Below are 14,065 nucleotides of genomic sequence, written 5' to 3' on the forward strand. Positions count from 1 at the left end.
TATAATATGTACCCCAACACCCATATAAATATATATAAATATATATAAATATAAATGAAGGTTGAATAGCACCAATTCAACAACCAAGTTTAGGTAACAACCATAAGGAAAAGGAAAGTAGAGGGAGACAAGAAACTCCATTCTAATTAATAATTCATTCCATTCTGTGATGCATCTCTATATAAACTCTACTCATATACATTACAACCATTCATTGACATAGATAATCATATATCATCAATATGTCTTCTGTTAGACAAAGAAGTGTTGCATCTACTTCCACATCCTCTACACCTCCATCACAACAACAACAACAACAAGTAGAACCTTCTTTGTCACTATCTCAAAGAGCACTTTCTCAAACTTTAACAAGCACTGCCAACTTAGCCAATCTCCTTCCAACAGGGACCCTCTTAGCCTTCCAGCTCCTAACTCCAGTCTTCACCAACAATGGCTCTTGTGACTCTGTCACTCACATCCTCACTATCATACTCTTCTCCATCTTATCCTTTTCATGCTTCATTGCTTGTTTCACTGACACTGTCAATACTTCAGATGGAAAAGTGTATCATGGAGTTGCAACCTTTAATGGGTTGTGGCTATTTGACTACTACCCTGAACTCACAGCATCTGAGTTACCTGATTTGAGAAAGTATAAGGTGAGGTTGATAGATTGGGTGCATGCAGTGTTGTCAGTGCTTGTGTTTTGTGTTGTTGCATTGAAAGATAAGAATGTATTGAGTTGCTTTTACCCAAAGCCAGAGCATGAAACTGAGGAGGTGCTTGATATAGTGCCACTTGGTGTTGGGACAATATGCACTTTACTATTTCTTATTTTTCCTACTACAAGGCATGGTATTGGCTTCCCTATTACACCTCCAAATCCCAATCCCAAAGCCAATTAATTCAATAAACTTTGTACCTTAATTCAAACTTGTTATTTCCCTTTTCTACATTGAGAGACAAAGAAAGGAAGGAAGGATCATATAAGTATCTCTTTAATACCCGTCTTTCATTTCACATAATTGGGTTTTGGTTGAGCATTAAGCCCAGCCCTGAAATTTGATATTGTATTATTAAGTAAAATTTATGCAATAATTGTATAAATATAATAAAGTAAAAGTTACAGCTCATGCAACTCCCGTTCTAAACAAGACAGGTTGTAATCTAATTGAATAATGAAATATTCTTTCTATATTTTTGGCCTCTCAAAATGGTTGTTATGTTTGGTGGTATATTCTCTTCTCATGAGAGAATAATCCATCCAGATATTGTTGAATTTGTACCTAATTCCTTCAATTTGTCCATTGAGTCAAACAACAAGAACCCTTAATGGTTAGATGTAGTATTATTTATGTAATAGTTTGTATTGATGAATTAGAGGGAGGACATAGTGGATATTCTTCTTCTTCGAATAGATTTATTCACTGCCTTCTCAAATGTGGCCACACATCTTATATTGGATATTCTCATGCTCACCTAACATGTAACATCTCCTTATTACTACTCCTTACAATTCAAACTCTTATATTTCACAAATAAAATCAAGAATTGAAAGCAAATACTTTATACGAGCATCAATTTTGACATGTATATTTTTATTATACATATATATAGTAACTTAAGATACATACAAATAAAGAACGTGCATGAACCCACTATATATATTTCTGAAAGAAGTGCACACACGATAGTAATTATTCCTACATCTCCATCTTTATGGTCACCAATTTCTCTATATGACTAAACCAAAATCTAACACCCACTCTCCAAAAACTAAATATTAATGTTCCACATAACAAAACAAGGCTATTACAAAACGAAGCCAACACATATAATTAATTAACATGAACATTTACCTTAAAAAGTAAAATGAAATAAATAACATCAATTTTGACTAAACCAAAAGATCTTGTTTAAAAGTGGGAGGAGAAGGTTTTTGTTTGTGAAATTTATGGGTTGGTGGATGATTAGAGGAAGAAGAAGAAGAAGAAGAAGAAGGGTGAGGGAATTCAGAGAGCATTTGAACCACTTCCCTCATGGTGGGTCTAACCACACTATTTTCTTCTAAGCATAACATTGCTATGAAAAACATGTGCATAACTTCTTCTTTTGGTACCACCTTTAGTCTTATATCAACTATCTTCACTATCTCTTCTTTCCGTCCATTTGTTGTTTTCTTGCACCATTGAACAAGATCTACTCCTTCTCCAAAATCTCCCACTGGTTTCTTCCCTGTTACAAGCTCTAATAGAACTACTCCAAAACTATACACATCACTCTTTTCATCCACTCTCAATGTATAAGCATACTCTGCAATCCAACATTAACCAAATTATTAATCAATGTCACTAATTACACATTCATATATATAATTTTGTTATGGTATTCTAAAAAGCACATATGACGTATGATATAAGACTAACAAAGATATATTATCTAAAATAATGTCTCATATGATATAAGAATAATATGGTTTTAGACAACATATCATTGTCTATATAAGACACATAACAAATAAGCTATATGTTTGGTGTGAATAACAATTTTATGAGTATGGGGGGATTGAAAGCCACAAAGTTGGTCCAAGTTGCATGCAAAAAGAAGGGTAAGGGTGGGGGAAAGTGTCAGATTGACCTAACTCTGGGGTTGTCCTTCCCTCAATGAAAGGTGTGTGTGTCTCAGTCTCAAAGACCACCCTAAGTAGTAGTACAACACTACACTACACTGTCATTTCATTCTGAAAGGAAACACAAAACAATTCTCTTCACGTTTCTCGAAAAAGTTCCATACATAATCAACACATTAATCACTCACACCTATACACCTATACACCTATTCCATTCATTCATTCATTCATGCTTCTTTTTAACTCACTTTACCAATTCCACCTATATCAATCCCTCTCTATTTTTTAACTCAATCATAATAACATATATTTCATATTTATAACCATAATATAAAATAAGCAACATTATGTTCTTCCTAATTTTCTCCACCCTCAAATCAAAATTTAAAAATTTAATATTATTGAGTTCAGATTGAAAACATCTATAAAATCACTTTATATCTTGTGAAATTATATAATGAGAAAATGAGCCTCACACTAAAAAATTAATAGAAAAGTAACACATAAGACCAACTTGAAATAGAAAATGACTTAAAACACCTATATGAAACAACAAAATCTATAGAATCAGCTTTAAAATATAGGCGAATCTAATAATTTTACTTAGTTTTTTACATTATTGATCATACAAAACACACTATCCCTAGCTATTATTATGGGTGTGGAGTGGGTTTGAGTAGTATGATTAAGAACATAAAATATAATTATACAGCTAATCTCATAATTCTTTTTTGAATTGACATGATTGATATGGTATGGGCACTCAACTTTATGATTAGCCTCCACAAACAAGTTGGATATAACCTTTCACTAAAATAAGGGAGATCTAACACCAATTGGATATCACCATGCAATCATGACATTAGATTCCTAGACCAAATGGTTTAATCCCATCACACTTCTACCATAGTAAAAACACTTTCTGTTTCATTGGGCTTGTTACTATGTTAGCATATGACAAGATAACTTAGCCTTAAACAATGTCTCATTCTCTTTGTTTCGGATCAATTAAAAGGTTATTTTTTGTTTTTTTTTTAATTTTCTTTTATTCATGTAACAATATTGGTTGACCCGGTATAGAGAATAGAACATTGTTGGGAACAAGTGATCTCCACCGGTTAGTACAATCTATCATGAAAATTGTCATCCAACAAAAATCTTCTATACAAGACAAATTAGGTGATTACGATGCAAATTAGAAATGCAATACAGGAACTAACTAGGTGGAAAAGATTAACATACCAGGTGCAATGTAACCATATGAGCCTGCAATTGAAGACATATACTCAGATGCACCACCATCTACCAAGAACTTTGCAAGTCCAAAATCAGCTACATGTGCTTCAAAATTGGAATTCAACAAAATGTTGTTGGATTTCACATCTCTATGAACAATCAATGGTGAACAATCATGGTGAAGGTAGCAAAGGCCTTTAGCTGAATCAATAGCAATTTTGTACCTCAAATTCCAAACCAAGAATGCACCTTTTTTACCATGTAATGCCTCACCTAAGCTACCATTCCTCATGTACTCATACACAAGAAGATTAGTCTCTTTGTTGGAACAGAATGCAAGTAACCTCACTATGTTTCTATGCCTTATGTTCCCTAGTGTTTGAATTTCAGCCCTGAAGCCATGATCATGGCTATTTGCATCGAAACCGAGTAGTTTTTTAACTGCGACTTCGACCCCGTTTGGCATTTTTCCATGGTAAACAATCCCAGCACCACCTCTTCCGATTACATTGCCATCTTTGACACATTCAAGAATGTCAGAAATTGTGAATTCCAGCTTCTGGAACGCGGTCATCTTCCACGAACCAGCTCCATTCTTTTTGAAGGACTTGGCTTTTATTATGGCTGCCATGGCAAATACCAGGGAACATATCAATAGAGCAAGTGCAAATAATAGCTTAAAATCTGCATGGCCTTTTCCCGGATGTGATGTGATTGTGGTCAAGTTGCAAGGGTTGTTCAAGAGCGAACCGCAAAGTTGAGGATTACCCGCGAAAGATGAGGCATTGAAGAAAGCAAATTGGCCCGATTCAGGTAATTTGCCAGAAAATTCATTGAAGGAGAAATCAGCAATGGTGAGGCTTTTCATAGTCCCAATTGACTTTGGGATGGTTTGGTTCAAATGGTTTCTTGATAAGTTCAAGTAGTTTAGAATGTGGATATTGGAAATCATTGGTGGAATGGAGCCAGAGAGATTGTTCTGGCTCATGTCAAGGAAAGTTAGATGGACACAGTACCCAATTTGAGGTGGAATTTCTCCAGATAAGGAGTTTCTACTAAGATCAAGCTTTTGTACTTGATTTAGTCCTCCAACTGAAGATGGAATTGGACCTGAAAACTGGTTTCCACTAAGATAAAGGTTCTGAATGGAAGAGAAATTTGAGAGTGAATGTGGTAAAGGGCCAGACAAGGCATTGTTTGACAAATCAAGTTGCCATAAATTAGCAGGCTGGGAGGAACTATTACCATTCTCTGATAAACTTCCTGACAAATAGTTGTTTTGTAATTCAACTAAGTTAATCTTAGGAAGGTAAAGAAAACTATTTGGAATGCTACCATTAAGGTAATTCTGTCCTAACCTTACTCTAATGAGACTGTAACATGTTCCTAGACCTTGAGGTATGGGACCAAAGAGGAAATTGTTAAGGAGAATCAAAATCCTTAGCTGATTTGAGGAACATAGGTAAGGTGGTATTACACCAGTGAGTTTATTTGAGGACAAATCAAGTAGCTGCAGCTTCCCGGTTAGGCCGAGGTTGCGTGGGATTTCGCCTGTGAAGTTGTTCATCCACAGCCCGAGTGTCTCCAAGTCCGGTAAGTCTGCAATGTAGTCAGGTATGGAGCCGTGTAACTTGTTCAAGAAAAGATTGAAAAGCTTGAGTTGCTTGAGGTTGATGAACTCAATAGGGATTTCTCCACTGAGTTCATTTCTTGAAAGATCAAGGTTCACTATTTTAGTCAAGTTTCCAAGCTCTTTTGGTATTGAACCAGAAAGCTGATTGATATGCAAGTAAAGTGTATCAAGCTCTTTCAAGTTTCCTAACTCTCTTGGAATTGTACCATTCAAATCACAGCTTGATAGATCCATGTGAACAAGATTTATCAACTTTCCAAGTTCCATAGGAATTCCACCTTCATAAGAGTTGTAATACCCCAAATATATCTCCTTCAACTTAGTGAGATTCCCCAACTGAACAGGGATTTTTCCATGAAGATCATTGCCTGCTAGAGAAAGATATTCCAGCCCAACTAAATTTCCATAGCTTCTTGGGATTTCACCATAAAAGTAGTTGCCACCAAGATCCAAGTACTTAAGCCTCTTCAAACTCAAAACCCTTATAGGAAGCAAGGAAGTGAAGTTATTGTTATAGGCATCAAGAACTTGCAAGTTTTCCATGGTGGAGTAGTTCCAATCAATGGTGCCAATGAATTGGTTGTTGGAGATGTTGAGAAATTGAAGGTTGGTAATGTTGTTGATGTGAATGGTGTCAGTGAAGTTGTTTCCTGCAAGGGAAAGGTGAGTGAGCTTTACAAGTTTTGAAATTTCAGGGGAAACAGAGCCATATAGATTCAAATCTGTTAAGTCCAGCGACGAAACTCGACCGAGACGGCATTGAATTCCAGACCATGAACAAACAGAGCTGAAATTGGAAATGTCCCAAGTGTTTATAACTGGGTTTGGGAATTGGAATCCTTGTTTAAGTGAGACTAAGACATTGAAATCACTAAGCAAGGATGAAGAAAAAACAGAGGAAAACAGAGTGAAAATGAAAACAATGCATGTCAAAGGGACCATTTTTGGAATATGTTGTTGTTGTATCTCTCAATAAGATTGAGTTTGGAAGTAGTGAAAGAAGCAAAGAAGAGAGATTTGAAGTGGTAGTGGGATACAAGATATTAGGGAAAAGGGAAGAAGAAAAGTAACAAGAATCTTGGAAACTTCAAGTGTGTAAGGACTAATGTTGGAATCAAACATCTTCACATAAAAGGAGTCTTGAAATACAAGGAAGAAGCTAAGCCTCTCCTTTTTCTCTTTTCCTTTATTTCTTTTGCTATCTTTGAGAATTGAGAAGATGAATTCTGCAACAAATGGTTTTTGGGTTTTCAATATTTCCTTTATGGTTTTATTAGGAAAAGCACAGTGGCATGCAAAATAAAGTAGTTGGATAATAGAGATTTAAAGTTTAGATTAGGGTAACAAAAAGTAAAGTTTGATGCCTCTTTTTCTTTCTCTCATTTGTATGACAAAAAATGCAAAAATGCCGTTTAGTTTGCTTTAATCAAAGAATGTCTCTTTATTGCTTTCAATGAGAGAGGATGTGGAATTGCACTTTCAATTATTCAAAATTACTCATTTGCCCATGCATTTCTATTCAAATCACTATCATATTTCCACCTTTTTCTTTTATCATTTTTTAGTTAATTTAAAGCAACAAAAATTGAAAAGTGAGTACTGCACCAAGTGCTTGTCACTGCTCTAGACAGACTACCTTAAAGCAACACTATAATGGCTAGTGGGTTCAAAATTTGGTACAGAGATTACATGTTCCAAATAATGTTTCATTCTTTCTCTCAAGAGCCAATAATAATGTTACCTTTCATTTTAAAAATTGTTTTTTATTTATATAATGATATGTAATTAGTTTGAAACAATGAATGAAATACTGTTAAAGATATGTGATCCGTATCCCAAATTGTTTACTATACACAGTAAAACTTGTATAGACACAATCAATTTGAGTCTTGGAGTAATTAATTATATTAAGAACTTCTAATTTTTTAAATTATTCTAACCAATGGACTTTGGTTGGTTGAACTTGAAGCACTGTCTAGTAACATTGGAGATGATAATATTTCTCTGTCTTATGTACAGAACTTACTATATATATATTTACTTTCAAAAGTAAATGGTAACCAAATTTTGGTAAAAGTTTTTAGGAAGGCTATACAATAGTTATGGGGTAGCTTTGGCTTTAATTGTTAGATAACAAGATGAGGAAAAGATTTCCCTGAGCAATATGACCTGACCTCTTCGACTATAAATGGAAGGACCCATCTAAAAGTGTTTATGATATTATTTTGATAATTATATAATTGCTTTTTTATGGCAAAATATCATTTATTTTTATAGTGTCTTATTTTCTGTCCTAAACAATCAAAATGTTATTTTTTATTTTAAATTTTTTTGTCCAGGTGACAATACCGAGACAAGGAATACAATATCATTAGGATATATGATCTTTGTCCCTTTTCTTTTGCCATGCTATGCTGTCACCATCATATTTGTCTATCTCCAATTGGTTGAGCAATAATATGAAATTGAAGGCTACTTTGCATGCCATTGTATATTTTTATCATAGTAGTGGTAGTATCATATAGGCACAAATTTAAGGTCTCTTTTGCAAATTATAATCTCGAAATTCGAAAAAATGTGCCTGCAAGAAGCAGAGATTGTAAGAAGTAAAAGATGATGATTATTAATAAATGATGACTATGTTGATTTGAATGATGAATTTTATTATAAGGTGTGTTTCCAGATAGATTGCATGGAAGAAGGAAGCAGTGGAAGCTTTTATTTCAGCTACAACTTTATTCTTTCTTCTTCCTTTCCTACAGGGCAGGGACCAACTATGAATGAATTTAGATTATTTGAGCATTTGCTTTGCTTTAATAACAAATTATATATACACGATTGATGGAATAGTCTTAAAGAAAGGGCTGAAAAGTAAAAGTGTAGATTGATAATCTTCTTTGATCTTCCACTAGTTAAAAAGAAAAGCTAAAGAGGATAATAGTAAAATATATACAATGACCCTTCTTCCTTTCTCTCATGACATGGAAAATAGTGCTGTTGTATTAACTTGATAAAAATCCAAGAGGGTTCATGTGATGGGAAAGAGTGGTATTGTTTGAAGATGCACCAAATATCTGTGACTTATGTGGAATTTGTATTTAGTAGAGTACCTTTGATGGTGTAATGACAATAAGAAGGTGGAGTAAGTTTCTGTTTCGATGTGTCTCCATCAGTCTTGGCTATGCTCAGGCCCTGCTGCCCTTATGAACAGTCACTGTCTCGTAACCTGCCCCCTCCCTCTCTCTCTCTCTCTCTCTCTCTCTGGGCTAAAACACCCTTATTATTGTGGTCACCACTCACTATTAGATTAGTAAATCAAATCTCATACTAGTAAATATACAACTACATATATTTACAAGACATATATTCTTAATGTCTTCAGATTTTGGACCAAAATATAAAATTAAATATACATATGTGATTTTGGCATGCTACGTTCTTAACATCCACCTTAATGATCATACACATCGGTAGGGTAAATAAACTATAACCAAGATGAGCCAAAAAAACCCTACTTTTACACTTGCTTACATGGTTTTGGATTTGTCAACTACGAAGTGTGATATGTAAAGGTAGATTAGAAATTAGTAGAGATGGAGAAAATTAAAGAAGGGGGAATATGAAGAACATGCTTTCATTCACAGCATAAACTGCATCCCCTAAAAGGAGAGAATTAGGTTCTCTGCCTTTCTGAAAGGGTCAGAGCATAAGCTGCTACAAATGTGTATGCTTCCGCTGCCATCATATATGTCAACTAATAGATACCACAAACAATCTCATAACTTACTTTATTGAGGTACCTTATAGCTTATAAGTTATGAGCTAATGTTATTTTATATTTCCTAACTAGCTTATCACCTAAATTTATGGAATAATTCTGATTCAATCAATTAGCTTATTACATTTCAACTTCTAACTTATAAGCTTTTATATAACCTATATACTCAAAGCTTATTTATCAACTAGTAGTGTGAAAACCATATTAAAATGTAGTCTCTGTTGCAGTAAATCAGATATACAACTTATTTGTACTAAGATACCGGAACTAAAATCAAGAAAATATAAGATTGGAAGCATGAAAAAGTGATGGCATGAGTGCATGTCCTTGTTGTGCATGACAGGGCAAAGAGTTGGGTTGCATAATAAAGATAAGATTGATGTACAATATAGGTCAGCAATGTCTACATAGTACTATGCCATTCCATGTCAAAGTTCCAAATTGATATTATACATAATTTACTTTATGATGAACTCACACATCACAATTCCATTTCATGTAGAGAACACGCTCCAATCATTGGGAGACATGGTTCATGATGCCATTCAAGTCCGTGGAGTCATTATTCATAACAAAAGAACCAACAAGTTTGGTTTACTTATTCTACCCAACAGTACCAAAATAATCATCTCTCATACTGATTCTACCCAACAGGATATATCTAAATCATAAAATGTTACATCATTTTTTTATATACTTTTCTCTCAAATTGTACTACAGAGATAACTTAATATAATTGTAAGAAATAAGTATGATTACATTTACATGGAGAAAATGATGGAAGAATAGAAAAAGAGTTAGAGTATGATTATAAGAAAGTGAGCAATATTGGACAACATAATTGCAGTAGTGTTAAAGAGATCGATGTTGGGATGGTAGGATCATAATTGTCCTTTGACTTTCAGGAAACACAATTCATGCAAGTTTCAACACTTTGCCCACTCAGTTATATTATTCCAACATCATAATTTCATAATTATCTTTTAAATAAGTTTTTAGCGGATGAAAATCGATCAAATTTTAGTTTTTAATGTGTATATTTTGAAACTTTGTTTTAGTCCCTGCTGATGATATGGTTAACACCGCATAAAACATGTGTCATAATAATTCATGATTTGGCTAATTGTAATGTTGATAAGTTATTCACAAAGACCAAAATCAAAACCACCAACTAAATTAAGTACTAAACAAATAACAAAAAATGGAGCACTAAAATCAAAGTTTTCTATATACTTATATAGACTAAAAACACATTTAAACTTTTTTATAATAAATGAAATTATCTTTAAACTTACTTTTTTTATTGTAAAAAATATTGTCTAATATTAATGTGCAAAAGAAAACATTAGTGTGGGCCATTGCCTATAAGTTATTTCCTTAAAAGTTGAATGAGGTTGTGTTCACAATATAAGACAAGCATTGCATGTGTGGAACAGTGGAAGGTGGCACTTGTTCCTCATTCTATCAAAAGGGTTAAAGAAAAAGAAAATGGTGACATAAAGAGGAAAAGAGGGTAATAAAGGAAAAGGGAAAAAGAAGCTGTTTTCAATACTTGTAGATAAAGCAATATGAACAAAATTTTTACAGGAAGAAATATATAGCAGAGCCCATCATATTCTTCTCGAGGGGCATTCATTTCTCTCTCAAATATTCACTCATATAATTGTTAATAATTAATACTTAAGATTGCTATCAATCAAAATTATCAATTTTTTCAGTAAGGGTAGGGTATAAATACTAATTAAAGAGAGAATCGAGTAGAGATCAAGGTTCATTTGCTTAAGATTAAAAATTAAGTGATTTTATTACTCCATTAAATATGTTATGTGGATTTTGCTAACTTAAGTCATATGCACAACCTCCAATTAGATGCTTATGAAAATCTTCATTTTTCCAATTCGATTTCGATATCTTTCAAATGATTTCGAGTCGTCATTGTATTTTTTCACGATTAAAACGTAGAATACATTTTTCCTTCTTTTTAATACCAAAACTTTTGTGGCTTACAATGAAATTCAAAATTAATAATAAAACTACTAAGTAATAAAAAATATTGAAACCATTACTTAAGTTGTGAAAATAAAAACTGAAACGATCTATTTAATTTAAAATTTAAAATTCAAAATGCTTATTAAATTCGGAATAAAACGTTGGAAATTATATAATCATCCGTTATAATTTGAAGATAAAAGTTGAGTTATAAATTTTATTTTTTGGTACAATCATATTTTTGAAGAATAAATCTTTGGTTGAGGTAAAAAATATTTCAATTAGTTTTAAAAATACAAGAATATTCTTTTTGACAAAAATAAATTATTTGTGACTTTTAAAATTTTGAAACTTACCATAATACCCATAAATTAGATAAGAATAATTATTTGACTATATAAAGTCATAATAATAACAAGAATGCCTTTTTTGTTATTTTGAAATTTATAATATTTTAATTTGTATTTTTTGACTTTTTTTTATTTTGTAAAACATGTGTGAGACAAAATTATTGTTCTTAAGTGTCAGTCTATCTTTACTTGTTGCTTAGTGAATAATAAACAGATTATAGTTTTAGATAATATCGTGATAAGTAACTTTTAAAGAAATGAACGTCATTTTTTTAGCAGATGAAGACACTGATCACAAACAGCATCTAGAGATGCTGCACAAACTAGAGACAATAAAAATAATTATGAGAACGCAATGATATTTTCAAAACTCGAGACAATAAAAATAAATACGAGTATACAAGGATACTACTTGAACTCATTGAGAACACATAATACTGTCGGAACTCGAGATTCACACGAGGTTCGGGGTCTTGAAAAATTATAATTGAAATCATATCAAGCTTAGTCATGTAAAGTTTGTTTGAAAGCCATGAGGCTCGGGTCCTAGAAAGCAAAAATTCAAAGTGAAAACATAGTGATGCAACCATAACTTGAAATTCACATCATGCTCGGAGTTCGGAGTCCTAGAAAATTTGTTTGAAAACTCATCAGACTTATGATCTTAGAAGTAAAAAATTTAAAGCAAAAATATAAGAATGCTACCAGAACTTAGAAATTCACTTCAGTTTTGATGTCCTAGAAAGTTTGTTTGAAAATACATTGGACTTGGGGTCTTAAAAGCAAGAATTGAAAGAAATAATAGATGATATCTATAATTCAAGAGATGTTTTTAATTATTCTTAAAGAAAAAATAAAAGATATGGTAGAGTTATGACATAATAGCCATGTTACATCCTCTCAAGTAAGTCTAAAAATCTTTGTAAAAGTTAAAACTAAAAATCTTTGTAAAAGTTAAAACTAAGAATCTTATTAATATGTAAGTGATTAATAGACTTGTAGATATAAAAACATGCAAGTGTAAATACAACCCAATAGTTAGCTATATTCAACTGAATTGTGCAATAAGAAATGGGAGAAAAATAAAAGCACACATTCCAAGTATGATTGTAGTGACAAGTAGTTGTCATCACAATAATCACTCTCTAATGATATAAAGCTACAACATGACTTACCCTTTACCATTATTCCTGGTTTGAAAGTTACAGTTTACACATACTGAACCAGATCATACACATAAACAGGGAGAGAGGATCTCCACTCTTACACATACAGCATCATTTTCATTTACTCCATCTCATCAATGAGTACGCAGCTCAGACTACTTCTGACTTCATCAACTTCAGCTTGGTGGGTGTGACTCTCAACTTTCATTAAAGATATAGCAATTTTGGTGTATTGAAGTGTTATCCATTTTTTTATGGATAAAAATGAGACTTTGTTTTTACACAAACTAATAAAATCGCATTGTTTTTTATTTTTAACAAAATAGTTATTATGTTCTTGTTGTGTCCTCCTTTCAGTATAGTGTTCGTAATATAATAATTGTTAGGAAATTAATTAATATAATTGTTATAATAAATGTTATAATTGCTATCTCTTTTTCATGATTTAAAAAAAAAAGAATAAAATATCTCATAGTATAAAAATATAAGTTATCTCCTTCAGCCACTAAAATTATGATATATGTCTTATTTAATTATTTTTATAAAAATATTTCTAAAACCAAATAAAATAATACATATGTCATACTTTTTACTGATTGGATGAGATAAATTATCTTATAGTATGACGATACATTTTATCATCTTTTAAAAAATATTAAAAGATTATAATCTTACCAACATTTATTATTGTTAAATAACTATAATACATAATTAACGTCATATTTTTGTAGTACTAAGGTATCTTCTCACTCAATAGTTAAAGAACTAATTCGTTTGGAGTGTGATTGTTCATCTCAATAAGTGTAGTTGTGATGAATCGAATCATTGACATTTTGGTCTTTCTGAGAATTTAGCCAGATTTTACACCACGAGACCAATGTCTTATCGATAGATAATCAATATTTTTAATATGTGCAAATGGAGAAAAAATAATAAAAATTATATAAAATGTTAAATGCTATAAAAATGAATCGAAAACTTCATCTTTATATACATATAAAAAGATTTATCTAAATATTAAAGTGTAATTAAAAGTTACTAGTTCTTTGATGTTAAAATAACATATTAAAAAAAGACTGCATTTTCTCAAAAGCTCAAGTCCAAAAACTCTGAACGCTTAATAAGACAAAGACTGGCATTGGTGGAACCAAAAAATTCCTGAGAAATTTGTCACTAGCCTAAACACACATGTTAGCAGCAATTGGATCTCATAATCAGCAAAAACTTTTTGTTTCCCTGTTTCATATGCAAAATAATTTTAAAAAATGAATTATGCTTCCAAGT

The 14,065-nt window shown here is 32.1% G+C and overlaps 2 protein-coding genes across 2 annotated transcripts; one reads left to right on the forward strand and one right to left on the reverse strand.

Moving 5' to 3' along the window:
- LOC109333745 lies at positions 114-987 on the forward strand. Its single transcript, XM_019569309.1, has one exon. The coding sequence runs from the start codon at positions 243-245 to the stop codon at positions 903-905; it is 663 nt and encodes a 220-aa protein (XP_019424854.1). The 5' UTR covers positions 114-242; the 3' UTR covers positions 906-987.
- On the reverse strand, positions 1,573-6,853 carry LOC109334477 (leucine-rich repeat receptor-like serine/threonine-protein kinase BAM3). Its single transcript, XM_019570287.1, has 2 exons — positions 3,872-6,853; positions 1,573-2,313 (listed from the first exon to the last, which is right to left on the reverse strand). Exons 1-2 carry the CDS (start codon positions 6,438-6,440, stop codon positions 1,898-1,900), a joined length of 2,985 nt encoding a protein of 994 aa, XP_019425832.1. The 5' UTR covers positions 6,441-6,853; the 3' UTR covers positions 1,573-1,897.

The sequence above is a fragment of the Lupinus angustifolius genome, chromosome LG19, assembly GCF_001865875.1.
Source record: "Lupinus angustifolius cultivar Tanjil chromosome LG19, LupAngTanjil_v1.0, whole genome shotgun sequence".
Lineage (NCBI taxonomy): Eukaryota > Viridiplantae > Streptophyta > Magnoliopsida > Fabales > Fabaceae > Lupinus > Lupinus angustifolius.

Bases quoted from the DNA above. Each gene is read 5' to 3' on its own strand.
- LOC109333745 (XM_019569309.1), top strand. From the start codon at position 243: ATGTCTTCTGTTAGACAAAGAAGTGTTGCATCTACTTCCACATCCTCT.
- LOC109334477 (XM_019570287.1), bottom strand. From the start codon at position 6,440: ATGGTCCCTTTGACATGCATTGTTTTCATTTTCACTCTGTTTTCCTCT. The intron at 2,314-3,871 runs GTATGTTAATCT...GTTGGATTGCAG, and splicing joins ATATGGTTACATTGCACCTG to AGTATGCTTATACATTGAGA.